At 36.5% G+C, this 21,046-nt stretch overlaps 1 protein-coding gene across 1 annotated transcript; it reads left to right on the forward strand.

Moving 5' to 3' along the window:
• Positions 1-1,049: 1,049 nt before the first annotated feature.
• CMTR2 (cap methyltransferase 2) lies at positions 1,050-8,441 on the forward strand. Its single transcript, XM_058528224.1, has 2 exons — positions 1,050-1,414; positions 4,891-8,441. Exon 2 carries the CDS (start codon positions 4,910-4,912, stop codon positions 7,208-7,210), a length of 2,301 nt encoding a protein of 766 aa, XP_058384207.1. The 5' UTR covers positions 1,050-1,414; positions 4,891-4,909; the 3' UTR covers positions 7,211-8,441.
• Positions 8,442-21,046: the final 12,605 nt, after the last annotated feature.

Raw genomic sequence — 21,046 nt, forward strand, 5'->3', positions numbered from 1 at the left:
TGTATTTTTGTTTATGATATAAGAGTCCAAACAAAGTTTAAAATTCTTTCCATATGGATATCCAAATGACCTAGCAACATTTTTTGAAAAGACAATTTTTTCTCCATTGATGCATGGCCTGGAAGACTTATAAAATTGTCTTTTATATATATATATGATTTACATAAATGGTTCAAACTCTACACACAGTTCTATATTCTACTATTTTCACGCAATACTGTTAACACATATAGCTTATTAATGGCTGCATAGTATCCCATTATATGAATGTACTGTAAAGAATTTAATTAATTCCCTTAAAGTAGACATTTAGCAAGTTTCCTGTTTTTGTTATTGTTGTCATTAAGGTGCTGAAATGAAATTTTGTCCCAAGTGAGTGCCAGCTGTGTTTCTAAGAATAAACTGCTAGGAGTGGGAATTGCTGGGCTAAGGGCCAAGGCTATTTTCAAGTTTGCCTTCTGGAAGGTTTATACCAATTTTCCCTCCCAACCACAGTAGATAAACCTGTTTCTCCATACTCTCACCATTATCGATCTTTTAAAATCTTTCTTTAAATCTTTGCTAAATTGAGTGAAAACATATTGTTTTCATTTCCAATTCTTTTTTTATAACAGGTTAAACAACTTTGTATATCCTTACTGGCTGCTGTATTTTACTTTTTTGGGACTGCCTGTTCAAATCTTTGCCCATTTTTCTTCTGAGGCTGTCTTTTTCTCATTGGCTTATAAATATATATGTATGTTATAATAACACAGTGTTATCTCGCAGGTTCCTAGTTTGGCTTTTAACCTCACGTTGTCTTTCGAGCACCTGTGTGAACTCAAGCTGTACTAGGAACTAACTTCTGCCCGACAGCGCTGCAAAGCCTCTAGGTCCCAGAGGCTAGGTGGGAGGAGCCAGCGTGCCCAGGGCGGCTTTGCCCCCCTCCACCCACCTCTCCACCCGAGAGGGCGGGGCCAAAGGACGCTCTGTCTGCGCGCGCAGCTCCCGTTGCCATAGAGGCCGTGGTGAGGAAGGCTGGGCTGCCCAGCTCAGGTACCCCGCGGAGAAGCAAACCTAGGGAGCCAAGGCCTCGGCGTCGCGAGAGTCGCCGGCGTGCGTAACGTTAACGCGTTACGCCAGGCCGGCCTCGAGGCGCGTGCGCAGTGTCTGTCGCGGTTCTCGGGCTGCTGGGCGTTCGGCGGCGGCGCGGCCTGGAGGTGGTGTCCCGCTGCTAGTGTCGCGAGGGCGGGTCCGGGCTTCCTTCCCGGCTTGTCACCTCCTTGCCCCGTGGCGGAGGTGCCGCAGACCCAAAGGAGCGACCGGCCCGGGAAGCAGCCCCGGGAGCGAAAGTGGAGAATGGCCCCCTCGAGTGAGGAGAGCGAGTGAAGCGCAGCCTCTGTAGACTCTGGGGCCGAGGTGGGCGTGAGCGAAGGTAATCCAGGCCCGGGTTCCGAGCCCGGGGCCTCTTAACACCTTCCAGTGGGTGAGGCAGGGGCTGGGTCTGAGGTTCCTCCAGGTCAGGGACCGGGCCTCTCGAATGGAGCTTGGGACTCGCTTGCACCAGCTGAGCCGAGATCTTGGGTGCCCCTGGCCCACAGTGAAGTGCAGGATACACACTAGCTATTCTTTCCGCTGTTGCTGGGAGGAGGGGTTGGGGAAGCACTTCTAAAACTCCTTTGTAAGTGTTAATTGGAGAGGTAACAGCTGTTGATGAGGTCTTGTGGGTTTTGTGTTAGGCCCACGAATTTTGCAGGTATTCCCTTTGTGGCTTTGGGCCGGGGCCTACGTGACTTCCTGCTCGAGTCTGCAAAATAAGAATGTTAATACTGACCCTCTTAGGAGAATTATGATGCCACAAAGCTCTATGGAGTGCTTAATGAAAGGGAAAGAGAAACACATACTGGAAACTTTTTTCTTGCGTTCTGTAAATCCCATGCTTTTTTTGGTCGTGCATTGAAGTGCTGGAGTGAAGTTGAGGTGCATTATCATGACTCATATTCAGAACCTAATTAGAAGAGGGCCTTTTGTGCTAAATATGATATCCGTTCATTTATTCAGTAAATACTTATTGAGTGCTGACTGTGTGCTAAGCACTGTTCTAACCTCTTGGGATGATAAGTGGGTAAACAAAACAAAGATTCCTGTCCTGTGGAGCTTAGGTCCTAGTTTGGGGAACAAATAATACACATTAAACATAAATAAGTACATAATATGTTAGAAGGAAAAGAGTGCCATGGAAAAACGAAACACAGCAAAGTTCTTATTTTCGTCTTTACTGTTGGTAACGCAAGGTGCAATTTTAGGTTAGGAGGTCAAGGTAGGCTTCACAGAGATAGTTACGCTTGAGTAAATACTTGAAGGAGGTGAGAGAGTTAGCTATGCAGATATCTGAAGGAAGAGCATTCTAGGCAGAGAGACTGACCAGTGCAAAGACTTGCAGATTGCAATGTGCCTGGTGTCTTCAGTGAAGAGCAGGAAAGCCTGTGTGGCTAGAGCAGAATGAGTATGGGAATTAGTAATAGAAAATTCGGTTAGAAGTAGGATGAGCCAGAGGGCAGAAATCTTCCTGGGCCCTGTAGGCTGCTGTAAGGATTTGGGCATTTACATTGGAGTGAAGTGGGGACCCATCGCACAGTTTTGAGCAGAGCAGCGACACAGTGTAGCTTAGATTTTTATAAGGTTACTCTGGTCAGTGTGTTTCAGAATAGACTGTAGGAAGCAAGGATAGAAGCAAAGAGACCAGTTAGAAGGCTACGGCAGTAATCCAGGAGAGAGTTGACAGTGTCTACCATCAGGAGGCTGGGAGCTGGAGGTGGGTGAGAAGTGGTTGGATTCTGGGAATTTGATAGTAGGAAACACATGTTCGGATAAATCATGGATTATCGACCTGAACATTCTTCAATATTAATATATAATTTATACATAAATATATAATGTATATAATTTTGGTCTGTGTACCACAGGTGTAGTCGGGAAGAACAATGGAGTGTTTGAATCATTTTAGTTGTCATGTGAAGGTAATTACCTATTAGCTTAGGTAAGATTTCAGAGCTTAACTACAGCCATTAATTAGTATGTGAAGTTAATGACTAAAATCAGACTTTTCCCAAAATAGAATATAGTTGAGATCTAAACCTGGTTGTAGTTTCCAGTAAGCATGGTGTGAATTAAGATAGAATAGCTTGTTGTAATAAACTTTCACTTGCTTTTATTTACGATTTTAATTACGATTTTAGTGAATGTGAAAATGCCTCCTTTTTGCCTTCTTTCAGAAATTTGTCTATAGCTTCTAAGAGTGAAACAAATAATTGATTCAAGGTAAGAAAAAGATATTGATGGGTAATTGTGACTACAATTAACCACAATTTGTGTGTAATTTGTAGATATACTATAGCAAACAGAAATGGCTAAGAAGATACTTATTCAAGAAGCTTACAAGCTCGTACAGTAGACACACTTTTAAATAACTTAAAATATAAAAGGATAAAAAACTGTGCTAAAAGAACAGTACAAAGTAAATGCCAGTAAATACAGTCTTCTGGGTGTTATTGTGGCGCTAGCTCACCTTTATTTCTCATTTTAATCATCAAACATTGGCTTCTTGTGGGATAGTGGTTTAGTTGTCATTTTTTTCATGTTTAACAAATTTAGATTCTTTTTGAAAACTGGTGTAGAATGCATTGAAAAGGCTAAATAAATGCAGAACTCATGAACTAAAGCACTTATTGATTAACATTGTGCTAATACCGTGTAATAGCATAATAATGGTATTATGGTATCTCATAATACCATGTAATACTCATTGCTCTATCTACTGGAATTTAGAACTTTTCCAAAGCTATGCCATTAAGCTGTGCTTCTTTCTCTTATATCCCTTTCCCTCTCCACGGGACAGGTGTTTTGGTTTCTTAGGCAGTGTTAGAACACAGAATGTAGGGTGACTATTTGTAATTTGTATATTCAATAAGGATACTTCTTCAGTTTAAAATTCTCCTATCAAAGTGTGTTAAGTTTTAGTGGCAAGAAGAAATAAGATTTTATCAGGTAAGCATGGAGCTGTCTGACCGACCAGGTGAGGCAGGGATCTGTAGTTTAGAAACATGCCAGGGTGAACTCTAGGTCAGTTTCAGCATTGAGCAGAAGGAGGCTAACCGGTCAGTCAAGTACACCCCAGTTAACAAGCAGTCTGGTGATGAGTGTTAGTTGATGGCCTGGAAAGGTGATTTGGTACTGCCAAAGTGCAAGAGAGTGAGATCTGGACAGACAGCATATTCGGCAGTCCTGGTAGGTGAGGAAGTGGGTGGTAGCAGAGAGGCCTGGTAGCAGGACCAGTACTGGGTTCAGGTGCAGGACCCTCTCCTGGAAGGAAGTGAGATTCGGAGGGAGCTAAAAAAAAAAAAAATGCTAAAAGTCACTTGTTAGAGCTTGATTAAAGGTCATGTTCAGGGATGAATCTTAGTTTAAGAGTGTGTTTGGTGCCCTTTGGTGGTGTCTCAGGCCATGGGTAAAGGAGAACTTTGGGGAGGAGCTAGATGGGTTACTATGGTAATAAGAGCTGCCATTCATTGATGAATATCCTTTGGTATATGCTTTTTTATGTGCTAGCATGTTTTATCCTCATCTAAATAAATTATACCTCAATTTTTAAAATAAGAAACTGACTCAAAGATGTAAAGTAATTTGCCCAAGGCTGCTTATAAGCTGTAAGTGGCAGAGCTGGAATTCGAGCCCAGGTCTCTTGGATGTTGAAGCCTTTCCTCTTTATTCCAAATTGCCTCGTTACGTAACAGAGTGTGCCGACATTAGCCTTCCCATTTTATGTGGTTTGTCATGAGTGTGATCCGATGTGCTGTGGATGAGATTTCACTCACTAATAAATTTGATTAATTGTGTGTTTTCTTTTTCTAGATTTTAATTTAATTTGAAAATGAGTAAGTACAGAAAGCCACCACTGGGTTCAAGTCCTGAGACATTCAGCCCAGATGTTCTTGCTGACATTGTTGAACTCTTTGCCAAGAAATTTTCTTATGGCAAGCCACTTAATAATGAGTGGCAGTTACCAGATCCTAGTGAGATTTTCACCTGTGACCACATGGAATTTAATGCATTTCTTGATTTGAAGAACTCCCTAAATGAAGTAAAAAACCTACTGAGTGACAAGAAACTGGATGAGTGGCATGAGCACACTGCTTTCACTAATAAAGCTGGAAAAATAATTTCTCATGTGAGAAAATCCGTGAACGCTGAACTTTGTACGCAAGCGTGGTGTAAGTTTCATGAAATATTGTGCAGCTTTCCACTTATTCCACAGGAAGCTCTTCAGAATGGAAAACTGAATACTCTACACCTTTGTGAAGCTCCTGGAGCTTTTATAGCTAGTCTCAATCACTACTTAAAATCCTTCCAATTCCCCTGTGATTGGAATTGGGTAGCTAATACTCTGAATCCATACCATGAAGCAAATGACAACCTTATGATGATTATGGATGACCGACTTATTGCAAATACTTTGCACTGGTGGTATTTTGGTCCAGATAACACTGGTGATATCATGACTTTGCAATATCTAACTGGACTTCAGGATTTCGTAAGCAACATGGCTACCATTCACTTAATCACTGCAGATGGGAGTTTTGATTGCCAAGGAAACCCAGGTGAACAAGAAGCTCTAGTCTCTTCTTTGCATTACTGTGAAGTTGTCACTGCTCTGACGACTCTTGGAAATGGTGGCTCTTTTGTTCTGAAGATGTTTACTTTGTTTGAGCATTGTTCCATAAACCTGATGTACCTGCTAAACTGTTCTTTTGACCAAGTCCATGTTTTCAAACCTGCTACTAGCAAGGCAGGAAACTCAGAAGTCTATGTGGTATGTCTCCACTATAAGGGAAGAGAGGCAATCCATCCTCTGTTATCTAAGATGGTGCTGAATTTTGGGACTGAAATGACCAGGAAAGCTCTCTTTCCTCATCATGTGATTCCTGAATCTTTTCTTAAAAGACATGAAGAATGTTGTGTGTTCTTTCATAAATACCAGCTAGAGACTATTTCTGAGAACATTCGTCTGTTTGAGTGCATGGGTAAAGGGGAACAAGCAAAGCTGAATAATTTAAGGGACTGTGCTGTTCAATATTTCATGCAAAAGTTTCATTTGAAGCCTCTTTCCAGAAATAATTGGCTAGTAAAAAAATCTAACATTGGTTGTAGTACAAATACAAAATGGTTTGGGCAGAGGAACAAATATTTTAAAACTTATAATGAAAGGAAAATGCTGGAAACCCTTTCATGGAAAGATAAGGTGGCCAAAGGATACTTGAATAGTTGGGCTGAAGAACATGCTGCATATCAACCTGGGCAAAGTTCTTGTTTAGAAGGGACATCTTCCAGTCTTGAGTGTCACTTATGGCATATTTTAGAGGGAAAGAAACTGCCAAAGGTAAAGTGTTCTCCCTTCTGTGATGGTGAAATTTTAAAGGCTCTTAATGAAGCAATTGAAAAGTCATTAGGAGAAGCCTTGAATTTGGATTCCAAGTTTAGGCCAAAACGGCAGTGTTATTGTTCTTGTCACGTTTTTTCTGAAGAACTGATATTTTCTGAGTTGTTTAGCCTTACCAAGTGCCTTCAGGATGATCAGGTTGTAGAACCCAGTAACCAAATGAAGTGCCTGCTTGTGGGTTTTCCAACTCTTCATGATATCAAAATGCGTATACCGTTGGAAGTTCGACTTTTGGAATCAGCTGAGCTCATGACTTTTAGCTGTTCATTGCTTCATGATGGAGACCCAGCTTACCAGCAGTTATTTTTGGACTGCCTTCTGCATGCATTGCAGCAGCTTCATACAGGAGATGTTATGATTTTGCCTGTACTTTCTTGTTTTACGAGATTTATGGCTGGTTTGGTCTTTGTACTCCACAGCTGTTTTAGATTCATCACGTTTTCCTGTCCCACATCCTCTGAACCCCTGAAGACCTGTGCAGTCCTGCTGTGTGTTGGTTATCAGGACCTTCCAAATCCAGTTTTCCAATATCTGCAGAATGTGAATGAATTGTTGAGTGCTTTGCTTAACACTGATGCACCAGAGCAGGTTTTACAGTTTGTGCCAATGGAGGTGCTCCTTCAGGGGGCACTACTTGATTTTTTGTGGGATTTGAATGCTGCCATTGCTAAAAGGCATTTGCATTTGATTATTCAAAGAGAGAGAGAAGAAATCATCAGCAGCCTTCAGTTATGAAATTGACCTTGTCCTTTCTGAGATTTAACTTTATGGCTTTTTACAGTTTTCATTGTTATTGCATCGTTTTGCTATTAATTTAAAACCTTTCATTTTGGGGAAAGGCCAACTTGTACGTCCTTTAAAGTCTCATTATTTCTGGAGAACCATCAGCTAGTTCTGATCTCTAGGATATATATACCCACAGGTGTAGAGTTTTCCATGTGATGGAATCTATGCAGTGATGATATTCAACCTCAAACATGAGATATATGTATGTGCTTGGGGTCGACACACCCATGCTTGCATATGTAATCTAGTTGGTCTTGTTTATCTGCTTAAGATTTGCACCTGTGTGCCTTCATTCAGATTAGATTTTTTTCCAACTGATTTCCTCGCAATGGCTAATGCCGTTAATGAGTTAGTAGAGGTCTTGGATGAAAGGAGGTGAGCCACTCCTCAGCAACACTGATTTCCTTTAACACTGACCATGTCAGTTATGGATTCGAGAACTCATCTTGCCAGTTTTCTTTGTATTTGCCATTGCCCTTAGGCCACTGACCCAATTTACTTTTATCATTCGAATGAAACTAGTGTGCTGTTTTATGAATATTTTACTAACCAGAACCACCCGGCTAGAAAGGATATCAGGACAGCATCAAACCAAAGATCGTGTTCGAAACAATGAAAAATTATTGTGTCTAAAACACTCCTATATCATGAAAAGCTTCATTTAGCAATGGTGTAGTAATTTTTAACGTCCAGGAACTAATCTGAACTGAAAGATTTTTTTAAATTGCAAAGTAGTGTTTATAGTTTCATAGTGGGGACATGAATGTGATGAATTTAGTGAATACTGAAGAAAAATTTTAACACTTTCAGAATGGTGGTTGAGCATTTAAAATTTAATCGTTACTAATTTCTTTTTTTAGTATGAAAGTAGTACTTTACCAAAAGATTAACCATGAGGTGGTTATTTTATGAGTTACGTTTGATTTCTTTTGAATTATATGTATTTGACAGTGTAAATGATCTTTTCTGAAAAACTATTAAGCAAGTCTTCATTACTTTGAAATTCCACAAAGTGGAGAATATTTATATTCTCATGTGCATTTTAGGCATTTTTGTTAGTTATATGGAAAAAATGTATTCTCTGATGTTTCTGGTTGATAAATATTAATCTGAATTTTTTTCATGTTCTTTGCTATTTTGAGTTCTATTATAGATTCATGAATAAAGTCATTAGCAGAGAGATTTTGTGTTCGTCTTTTTTAAAAGAGAATCATGGGGGAAGTTAAAAATATGACTTGGAAACAGATTTTTTTTAAAGGAAGGTTTGGATGGGAGTTAATGTTCCTTCATTTCCTCTGATTTGTATTCATTAAAATTTAGTCCTTAATATTGTAATATTTATGGAAGCTCTACTTCGGGAAAGAAATTGAATACGTAAGGGAGGGATGAGAGGGGCTAGATTTAGTTCTTGCCAGGGAGGGCGCGGAGGCCTGGAGGCAGATTTCTGAAAGAAGTGTGATTTCCTGCTGGTGACTTGATGGAAGCAGTTCCAGTTGTATAATGATAGAAGTCTGATAGGAAATTGGTTACAAAGAGAATTAAAAACCACTCTTGGAAAACCGTTTTGTACTTAATATTCTTTATGTCTTGGTTGGTTTGGTTGAATATAACGACGCAGTTTATTTTTACTTATTTTAACCGTTTGATTAGAATGAAGTTGAAACCCTTTCTATTAAGCCCCTCAAATAAGTATCGAAAGCTTAGTTTTTTAACATTAATCTGTATTGGACTATATAACATACCGGTGTATGCTAGAATATGTTTTGGTTTTTAACCTGGATTTTGGAATCAATTGCTGTTCATCTGATTTATTGGATTCAGATTTGCTTTACAGGTGAGTGACTTGAGAAAGGTTCAAATTGAACTAGATATTGATGACAAGTACCAATGATTTATAGGAATTTCTCTTTGAGAAAAAGGGAAGGAAAAATGCTGTCCAAAAAAATGAATGACAAAATAGAGGAGGACAGTAAGGTGAGAGATATAGTTACTGTTCTTTAAAAACTTTTTTTTGGTAGATCTTGTGATTTTTAACGTAATTGTGATACTTTTTGAAAAGAATTTTTAACATCCAGAAAATTTAAACTTCACAAATGTGTTTCCTAAAAAACTTAGATGAGAAAGAGTTGTTATAAATTTAATTTCTTCAATATTAATTTTCTCCCGAAGAAGAAAGTGGGATTTATACTTTAATGGGAGGGCTTTTATATATTATCCTAATACTACTTAAATATTTAAATGCATTGAAAATACGTTTTCTGAAATAAATTTAAAATGCAAATTTGTGGACTTTCTTTAAAATAGCTATTTTGTTTAAAAAGATTTACATTAAACTTTTTTTTTACTCAAAAGATCTTGGAATGGAATGAAGGAAGCAAGATTAAAATATTAGGAGAGTTGGAAAAAATATGTTTATTGATGCTTTATTTTACTTATCTTTGATGAGAATACCAGGTCTTTAAAAATATTTAAACCTTGTCTTTCATTTCCAGATGAGATCATTGATTGAATAGTTTTAAAATTAGTTACAGTGCTGTGGTATGGGTATATGAAATCAGTTAATCCCTTACATTGTTAGAAATGAAAATGTTGATTATAAACTCAACCAAAATCTTATTTTCCGTGTTTAAGTACTTTTCATTGATTAAAAAAAAAGGGCAACACTGATATTTCATTTAGTCTATTTTGTTTTCTAAGATAAGAAATAGGACATTTTTAGTTTTGTTTCAATTTTTTAAATTGTTTTAAACAATTGTTATTTTTTATAAAAACAGTACATGCTTATAAAGATTCTAACAAAACATAAGATTTTTCTGTTAATTTTTATGTTCTAAAAAATAAAAATGTGGGGCTGGCCTGTTGGTGTAGTGGTTAGGTTTGCATGCCAGGGTTCACAGGTTCAGATCCTGGGTGAGGACCTACACGCTGCTGATCAAGCCATGCTGTGGCGTCATCCCACAATAATACAAAAATTAGAGGAAGATTGGCACAGATGTTAGCTCACAGCCAATCTTCCTCACCAAAAAAAAAGGGGGGGGGTTATTAATTATACTGGTACAATTCGGTCTTATTTAAATTTCCTTTGTAATCTAATACAATTTGAGCAAAATTCAGGCTTAATGTAAATATGTGATGAAAAATTATACATGGTACAGATACACAAGGCTTGGCTGAAAATTTTACTCCATAGTTACTATTAAAAAGAGAGAATTGTTTGATAATAGGCCTTGTCACCTTTTTTTTTAGTTTTTACTAGATTAAAACTAATTTCAGGCTGATTTTAGCAGCAGAACTATGAAACAAAAATTTCAATATTCCCTATTGAATTTCTATTTAGATGGTAAACATTTTTTAGGAATGGCGTAATGCCCAAGTAGCAAGTCAACTAAAAGCCGGATGCTACATATAGTTAGTCGTAATATGTAGATATGTTTTAGGGCATGTAATTAAAACTACTCAATAAATTTATAATGAGTTGTTGCTTATTTTGTGCTTCTAATCAATGCATTCTTTAGTTAGTTTACATAAAACAGCAAATTTTGACTAGGGAGTTCTCCCGCCCCCCACCCCCCCATTCTGTTATTTGTTTTTTCTTAGTTTTGGCCAATACAGAAAAGTTTATACTGGAATGTTTTGGGAAGAGGTGAAGCTGCTTTATGACCAGAGATCCGTGAAGATGCCACCTGTTCTTTATTAGTGAAAGTTTTTAGAAATTATGTGTCACTGAGCATAGGTTAGCATTTAATTTCACTCAACTGAAAATTTTATTTGAAAGTCTAATCTGCTTGTGTTCACATATAGGTTGTGTACTCATTTACAAATTGTATGCCTCATAGTGTTTCTCTAATTTTCTTGAAATCTTGATATTTGTGTCTTAACCAGAGAGTCTTAATAGATCAACTAGGTCATTTGTGTTCATTTTGTGATCATTCTGTGTTCATTTATACCAAGTACAGTAGCATCAGTTTAGCCTTTTACTGAACACTATTATTTAATATTGCAGCCACATTGTTGATTTGTGGCTTGAATTTGTTGTGATACAATTAAAGAAAATATTTGTAGAGATTTTTTTTAACTGTGTACATTATGCTGAAAAGATACTTTTATTAAAAAGATTCTGTAGATCTTTGTGGATAAACCTATTTTATTTACATGCATGTCTGCATGTTTTTGCGGTTTAAGATTGTACTTCAACACCAAATGATTTTACTCGGCAAGACAGATGTGCTTTTACTGTCTATACTTGAGAGTTTCTATTCTGTTTCCGGTAAATTCTAGGATTGAAAAAGTAGTCTACATACTAGAGTAGCTGAGAAAATTCAGAACAAGCACAAACATCCTAGTGAATTTTTTTTATTAGAGTAAGCATCATTCCTGCAACTATCCAATAACTCCAGTAATATTAATCTCTTCCTGGTGCTATTGCACTTACTGCTTGAATCATTCAATCTGAGCATTACTTTAAATTAAGCAGTCTTATATTGTTTTTTTTTTTCTCTCTCTCTCCATTCTTTCATTTTCTTGCCAGAATTATGAACTGAAGGGCAAGGTACTGTGACGTACACTTTATTTTGTATTCCATATTGTCAATATAGGTGTCTACAGGATACTATTTGATTTTGTTTTTTATTATAAAAAACTTTGAAACATACACAAAATTAAAATCGTGTAACAACCCCCATGTACCCTCACCCAGGTTCCATAACTATCAGCTTTTTGCTGGACTTGTTTTATCCTCCTATACTTTTTTTTCTTAGAGCATTTTAAAGCAAATTCATGAAATCTCACTAACAGATAAGGACTTTATCACACCTAACAAAAGTAATAGCCAATACTTAGTCCATGTTCAGATTTTCCAGGTTGTCTGAAAAATGCCTTTTTACGGTCAATAAGGATCCAAATAAGGTTCACAAATTGCATTTACTTAATATGTCTCTGAAGTCCCTCAATCTAGTAAGAGTCCCTCTCCCCATTCCTCATCCCAGCATTTTCTTTTCCATGCAGTTTTAACTGTCCTGCAGTTTTCCACATTTTGGATTTGGCTGATTATTTTATCTTTTAACTTGTATTTCTATGCCACATATTTCCTATAAATTGGTAGTTAGATCTAGAGGATTGATTACTCTTGGCAAGAATACTCCGTAAGTGGTGGTGTGTACTTCCTTTTTTATCACATCTCGAAATACAAAATGGCTAGTTGCCCCATTTCAGTGGCATTAGGGTTAATCAGAGGTTCAGATGTCAATGTTTTTTGTACACTAAGTTTTCTATCAATCTTTCACTTAATAGTTTTAGCATCTATTGAATATTGATACCTGGCTCTATTTAGAGTTTGCAAATTAGTGATTTCCTAACTATATTTCTTCTGTATTAATTGGGGTTTATAATAGATACTTAAAGTCATCAACTGTTTTTTTCTGAAACAGTTTTTTTAGGAAAAGCTGGAGAAATGCTTAATTTTTTAAAACATTAATTTTCAGAAAAATAAGTTGATGTCTTAGCAACCTCCAAAGGTGACCAGTGTGATTTCTTTTGTTGTAGTTTTTTTAAAACTATCTTTAGGAACTCATGGATGGTTATATATTTGATGTATTTTCATCAATCACAACTGTTGTTCTTGCTTGATGAGCAAATGTGTGGGTGGGGGAGGGGCTCCTTCAAATTGATACCTATGTCATTTTTTACGTATGTCAAGCAGTCTTTGATAGCTTCCGTACTTCCTGGCACAATATGTGCCAGTTTCATCTTGCATATTTTCTGCCCAGACCTGACATCATTCTGACCTTAGTGGAAATGTCTGAAGTGCAGTGGTTCTCAAAGTTTTTGGCCCCAGACCCCTTTACTCTCTTAAAAATTACTGAGGAATCCAAAGAACTTTGTTTAATGGAAGTTATATCTGTTGATATTTCAGAAATAACTTTTCAGAAATTAAAACAGAAAAATTTGTTTATTAATTTAAAAATAATGATAAAACCATTATGTGTTAATATAAATATTTTTTGTGAAAAATAATTTCCAAAACAAAATTAAGTGAGAAACATGGCAATGTTTACATTTTGCAAATCTTTTTTTGTCTTTAGAGTAGAAGACGGCTAGATTCTCATATCTTTTATTTACATTCAGTCTGTTGGAATACATTGTTTTGTTTGAAGTACTTAAGAAAATCTGGCCTCACATAGATACATAGTTGGAAAAGGGAGGAGTATTTTTTGTTTTTTGTGTTTTTTTTGGTGAAGAGTGTTAGCCCTGAGCTAACATCCATTGCCAATCTTCCTCTTTTTGCTGAGGAAGATTGGTCCTGAGCTAACATGTGTCCATCTTCCTCTACTTTATATGTGGGACGGCTGCCCCAGCATGGCTTGGTAAGCGGTGCGTGGGTTGGCACCCAGGATCCAAACCTGCAAACACTGGGCCACCAAAGCAGGGCGCATAAACTTAACCACTATGCCACTGGGCCAGCCCCAGGGAGGAGTATTTGAGTAACCTTTTCAGGTAGTTACGGATATTCTTTGGTGCTACTCCAAAACTTGACAGGTGATAGTTTCTTAAAACTTGGTTGCAATGAAGAATCTTAAACTATATTAATGAACTTTGTGTAGTCTCTTACACTAAAATCCATTGGTCTCTCTTGCACTTTGAATGAATCACTTACCCACGTGTGGTTTTGTAACACCATGAATTTGTCATTTGGGAAAAATTGGTTCATTGAGTTGTGCAGATCTTGTAAATGTGGACACATTTGATTATATGGTATCAAAAAAATCACCTTTTTAAACATCATTGCTGATCTTATCAGAAAAATTTAAATCCTGAGAAGCTGTGAAGCTCAAGGTGGTGGACAAAAATTTTCTAAAGTTCTAATTTTCGCTTGAGTGCTTCACTTTCATCATGGCAGCAAATACTGTCAGTTGTTTTCCTTGAAGTGACAGCTCACTTTATTAAATTTTGAGAAAGTATCTGTCAAATACTCAAGTCTGAATAACTATAGTTTGTCTGCCAGTTGTTCTATAAAGTAAAAACATTGTTCCATGAAAAATGCACAACTTCAGTTTGCAACTGAATTGCTCAAATGCTTTTCCTGGAGACAGCCATCCTGCTTTGGGATGCAGCGGAAGTGCTTTACGTGTACTTCCCATTTCTTCACCCAGAATGTTAGAGACGTTCTTGGGGGTCCAGACTTAATAAAATTAATCAATTTGACTACTGCCTCAAGGATATTCTTAAGTAAAAATGGCTTTTTTCCCCCCACTATGAATATGTGTGATGAGGAATACAATGACTGCCAGTACGGTTTGGTGCCACTACCTTGATTTGTGCTAAGGCACCAGCAATTTTGCTTTTGCATCATCAGTGTGACTATTAACACAGTGAAAAGGGGAAATAAATAATGTCTTGGTTTGGGTCCACAGACCACACCTTGAGAACTGCTGCTCTAGTGTTTCCTGATTATGTCGGCTGCTGATTTTGTTTTAGTTTATTATTTTTATTTATATTAATGAGGAATTACTTCCTATTTTTGAGGCTTTTTAAAAACATAAATGAATGTTTAGTTTTTCTTTTTTGTGTGTGAGGAAGACTAGCCCTGAGCTAACATCCGATGCCAATCCTTCCCTTTTTTCTTAAGGAAGAGTGGCCCTGAGCTAACATCTGTGCCCATCTTCCTCTACTTTATATGGGACGCTGCCACAGCATGGCTTACCAAGTGGTGCATCGGTGCGCGCCCGGGATCCGAACCTGCGAACCCTGGGCCACCGAAGCGGAGCGCGCACGCTTAACTGCTTGCGCCACCAGGCCGGCCCCACTTTTTCCATTTTTTAAATCTGTGGAGATGAGCATATTTTTCTTTTTAGTTCTATTAATGTGATTAATTGTATTAATGGATTTCCTAATATCGAACTCCTCTTACATTCCTGGAATAAGCACTGCTTGATTATGATGGATTATTTGATTCTGTTTCTAATATTTTATTTACAAGTTTTGCATTAATATTTATAGGTGAGATTGGTTTATAGTTTTGTTTTATTGAGCAATATTTGTCTGGTTTGGAATCAATGTTAAATTTGCTTTATAAAAATAATTTTGGCATTTTCTTTTTTTCTATGCTCTGAAATAGTTAAGTAGCATTTGCATCATCTGATCTTTAAAGGTTTGGTAGACTTCTTGGTGAAACCAGCTGAGCCTGGTGTCTTTGGCAGGGGACCTCTTATGACTTCCTCTTTCTTTTTACAAAATTCATTTGTTTAGAGCTTTTGTCTCTGTTAGTGTCAGTTTTGGTATATTTACCTAGAATGTTATTTCTAGATTTTCTAGATAGTTCATTTAGATTTTCTTAAAAAAATTTTTTTCATAGAGTTGTACAAAGTAGTCTCATGATTAAAAAGAAAAATTCCTATTTTGAGCTTGTTTCTTTTGTTTTGTGTGCTTGTGCGTTCTCCTCATCTTTTAAAAATCAGATTAACTATTTCTATTTTATTGATTACTTTTCAAAGAACCAGCTTTTTTGGTTTACTTATTGTTTTTTCTGTTTTCTAACTCATCAATTTCTGCTTTATTTTTTTAATTGAGATATAATTGACATAACATTACATTAGTTTTAGGTGTACAGCATAATGATTTGATATGTGTATATTGCAAAATGATTGCAACAATAAGTCTAGTTAACATCCATCACAATACAGTTATAAGTTTTTTTTCTTATGATAAGAAATTTTAAGATCTACTCTTAGCAACTTTCAAATATACAATACAGTGTTATTAGCTATATATGTGTGTGTATATGTATATTAGCCCCTACCTCTGGCAACCACCAATCTGTTCTCACCATGAGCTCAGTTAAAAAAATTTTTTTTTTCAATCCTCCATATAAATGAAATCATACGGTGTTTGTCTTTCTCTGACTTACTTCACCTAGCGTGATGCCATCAGGGTCCATCCATGTTGTTGCAAATGGTAAGATTTCCTTCTTTTTTATAGTGAATAATATTCTGTTGTATATGTATATCACATTTTCTTTATCCATTCATCTATTGATGGACACTTAGATTGTTTCCATGTCTTGGCTATTGTGAATAATGCTGCAATGAACATGGGGATGCAAATATCTTTTCAAGTTAGTGTTTTCATTTCATTCAGATAAATACCCAGAAGAGGAATTGCTGGATCATATGGCAGTTCTATTTTTAATTTTTGAGGAGCTTCCATACTGTTTTAGTAAAGTAAAGCATAGTGGCTGCGTCAATTTACATTCCCACCAACAGTGCAGAAATGTTCCCTTTTCTCCACATCCTCACCAATCTTTGTTATTTCTTGTCTTTTTTATAATAGCCATTATAACAGATGTGAGGTAATATCACATTGTGGTTTTGATTTGCATGCCCCATATGATTAGTGATGTTGAGCACATTTTCATGTACCTGTTGGCCATCTATATGTCTTCTTTGAAAAAATGTCTACTCAGATCCTCTGCTTGTTTTTTAGTCAGATAGTTTTTTTGGTATTGAGTAGTATGACTTCTTTGTGTATTTTGGATATTAACCAGTATATGATTTGCAAATGTTTCCTTCAATTCAGTAGATTACATTTTCATTTTCTTGATGGTTTCTTTTGCTAAATAGAAGGTTTTTTTAGTTTGATATAGTCCCACTTGTTTATTTTTGCTTTTGTTGCCTTTGCTTTTGTTGTCAAATCCAAAAAATCATTGTGAAGACCGATGTTAAGGAAATTTCCACCTATGTTTTCTTCTAGGAGTTTTATGGTTTCAGGTCTTATGTTCAAGTCTTTGATCCATTTTGAGTTGACTTTTGTGTGTGGTATAAAATAGTGGGCCAGTTTTATTTTTTTTGCATGTGGCTGTCCGGTTTTCCTAGCACCATTTTTTGAAGAGACTGTCCTTTTCTCACTGTACCTTCTTGACTCCTTTGTCATAAATTAATTGGCCATATATACGTGGGTTTATTTCACGCTATCTATTCTGTTTCATTAATCTATGTGTCTGTTTTTATGCCAATACCATACTGTTTTGATTACTATAGATTTGTAATGTAGCTTTTTTTAAAATTTTTTGTTTATTGCAGTAACATAGGTTCATAAGATTGTATAAATTTCAGGTGTACATCATTATACTTCTATTTCTGCATAGATTACATCATGTTCACCACCCAAATACTAATTAAAACCCATCACCACACACATGTGCCAAATTATCCCTTTCGCCCTCCTCCCTCCCCCATTCCCTTCTGGTAACCACCAATCCAATCTCTGTCTCTATGTGTTTGTTTATTGTTGTTATTATCTACTACTTAACGAAGGAAATCATATGGTATTTGACCTTCTCCCTCTGACTTATTTCACTTTGCATAATACCCTCAATGTCCATCCATGTTGTCACAAATGGCTGGATTTCATCGTTTCTTATGGCTGGGTAGTATTCCATTGTGTATATATACCACATCTTCTTTATCCATTCGTCCCTTGATGGGCACTTAGGTTGCTTCCAAGTCTTGGCTATTGTGAATAACGCTGCAATGAACACAGGGGTGCACGTATCTTTACGCATTGGTGTTTCCAAGTTCTTTGGATAAATACCCAGCAGTGGAATAGCTGGATGATATAGTAGTTTTATCCTTGATTTTTTGAGGAATCTCCATACTGTTTTCCATAGTGGCTGCACCAGTTTGCACTCCCACCAGCAGTGTATGCGAGTTCCCTTCTCTCCACATCCTCTCCAACACATGTTGTTTCCTGTCTTGTTAATTATAGCCATTCTGATGGGCGTGAGGTGATATCTCATTGTAGTTTTGATTTGTATTTCCCTGATAGTTAATGATTTTGAACATCTTTTCATGTGTTTCTTGGCCACCTGTATATTTTCTTTGGAGAAATGTCTGTTCAGGTCTTTTGCCCACTTTTTATTTGGGTTGTTAGCTTTTTTGTTGTTGAGATGCATGAGTTCTTTATATATTTTGGAGATTAAGCCCTTATCAGATGTATGGTTTGCAAATATCTTCTCCCAATTGTTAGGTTGTCTTTTCGTTTTGTTGATGGTTTCCTTTGCTGTGCAGAAGGTTTTTAGTTTGATGTAGTCCCATTTGTTTATTTTTTCTATTGTTTCTCTTGCCCGGTCAGACATGGTGCTTGAAAATATGTTGCTAAGACCGATGTCGAAGAGCGTACTGCCTATGTTTTCTTCTAGAAGTTTCATAGTTTCAGGTCTTACATTCAAGTCTTTAATCCATTTGGAGTTAATTTTTGTGTATGGTGTAAGTTAAGGGTCTACTTTCATTTTTTTGCATGTGGCTATCCAGTTTTCCCAACACAATTTGTTGAAGAGACTTTCTTTTCTCCATTGTATGTTCTTGGCTCCTTTGTCAAAGATTAGCTGTCCATAGATGTGTGGGTTTATTCCTGGGCTTTTGATTCTATTCCGTTGATCTGTGTGTCTGTTTTTGTGCCAGTACCATGCTGCTTTGGTTACTATAGCTTTGTAGTATATTTTGAAATCAGGGAGTGTGATACCTCCAGCTTTGTTCTTTTTTCTCAGGATTCCTTTAGCTATTCGGGGTCTTTTGTTGTTCCATATAAATTTTAGGATTCTTTGTTCTATTTCTGTGAAAAATGTTGTTGGAACTTTGATAGGGATTGCATTGAATCTATAGATGGCTTTAGGAAGTATGGACATCTTAACTATGTTAATTCTTCCAATCCAAAAGCACGGAATATCTTTCCATTTCTTTGTGTCTTCTTCAATTTCTTTCAGAAATGTTTTATAGTTTTCTGTGTACAGATCTTTCACCTCTTTGGTTAAGTTTATTCTTAGGTATTTTATTCTTTTTGATGCAATTGTAAATGGGATGGTATTCTTAATTTCTCTTTCTGCTACTTCGTTGTTACTGTATAGAAATGCAACTGATTTTTGTATGTTGATTTTGCATCCTGCAACTTTACCGTATTCGTTTATTACTTTTAAAAGTTTTCTGGTGGATTCTTTAGGGTTTTCCATATATAAAATCATGTCATCTGCAAATAGTGACAGTTTCACTTCTTCCTTTCCAATTTGGATCCCTTTTATTTCTTTCTCTTGCCTGATTGCTCTGGCTAGGACTTTCAGCACTATGTTAAATAAGAGTGGTGAGAGTGGGCATCCTTGTCTGGTTCCTGTTCTTAGAGGGGTAGCTTTCAGTTTTTCACCATTGAGGATGATATTGGCTTTGGGTTTGTCATATATGACCTTTATTATGTTGAGGTAGTTTCCTTCTATACCCATTTTATTCAGAGTTTTTATCATAAATGGATGCTGTATCTTGTCAAATGCTTTCTCTGCATCTATTGAGATGATCATGTGATTTTTATTCTTCATTTTATTACTGTGGTGTATTACGTTGATTGATTTGTGAATGTTGAACCATCCCTGCATACCTGGAATAAATCCCACTTGATCACGGTGTATGATCTTTTTAACGTATTGTTGTATGCGATTTGCTAGTATTTTGTTGCGGATTTTTGCATCGATGTTCATCAGTGATATTGGCCTGTAATTTTCTTTTTTTGTGTTGTCCTTGTCTGGTTTTGGTATCAGGGTAATGTCGGCTTCGTAGAATGAGTTAGGGAGCTTCCCGCCCTCCTCAATTTTTTGGAAGAGTTTGAGAAGGATAGGTATTAAGTCTTCTTTGAATGTTTGGTAGAATTCACCAGGGAAGCCGTCTGGTCCTGGACTTTTATTTTTGTGGAGGTTTTTGATTACTGTTTCAATTTCATTACTGGTGATTGGTCTATTCAAATTCTCTACTTCTTCTTGATCCAGTTTTGGAAGGTTGTATGATTCTAAGAATTTATCCATTTCTTCCAGATTGTCAAATTGGTTGGCATATAGCTTTTCATAGTATTCTCTTATAATCTTTTGTATTTCTGAGGTGTCTGTTTTAATTTCTCCTCTTTCATTTCTGATTTTACTTATTTGTGCCTTCTCTCTTTTTTTCTTGGTGAGTCTAGCTAAAGTTTTGTCAATTTTGTTTATCTTTTCAAAGAACCAGCTCTTGGTTTTATTAATTTTTTCTATTGTTTTTTTAGTCTCTATTTCATTTATTTCTGCTCTGATTTTTATTATTTCCCTTCTTCTACTGATTTTGGGCTTTCTTTGTTCTTTTTCCAGTTCCTTTAGGTGCATTGTTAGATTGTTTATTTGAAATTTTTCTTATTTGTTGAGATAGGCCTGTATTGCTATAAACTTCGCTCTCAGAACTGCTTTCGCTGTATCCCATAAATTCTGGCATGTTGTATTTTCATTATCTTTTGTCTCCAGCTATTTTTTGATTTCTTCATTGACCCAGTCATTGTTCAGTAGCATTTTGTTTAATCTCCACGTATTTGTGGCTTTTCTGATTTTCTTCCTATAGTTGATTTCTAGTTTCATACCTTTGTGGTCAGAAAAGATGCTTGGTATTATTTCAGTCTTCTTAAATTTATGGAGACTTGTTTTGTGGCCTAATATGTGATCAATCCTGGAGAATGTTCCATGTGCATTTGAAAAGAACGTGTATTCTTTGGTTTTTGGATGGAATGCTCTGTATATATCTACTAGGTCCATCTGTTCTAGTGTGTTATTTACAGCCAATGTTTCCTTATTGATCTTCTGTTTGGATGATCTATCCATTGGTGTAAGTGGAGTGTTAAAGTCCCCTACTATTATTGTGTTACTGTCTATTTCTCTTTTTATGTCTGTTAATAATTGCTTTATATATTTAGGTGCACCTTTATTGGGTGCATAGATATTTACAAGTGTTATATCCT

The sequence above is a fragment of the Diceros bicornis genome, chromosome 32, assembly GCF_020826845.1.
Source record: "Diceros bicornis minor isolate mBicDic1 chromosome 32, mDicBic1.mat.cur, whole genome shotgun sequence".
Lineage (NCBI taxonomy): Eukaryota > Metazoa > Chordata > Mammalia > Perissodactyla > Rhinocerotidae > Diceros > Diceros bicornis.

Excerpts from the sequence above, each read along its gene's own strand:
- CMTR2 (XM_058528224.1), top strand. The coding sequence starts at position 4,910 with ATGAGTAAGTACAGAAAGCCACCACTGGGTTCAAGTCCTGAGACATTC.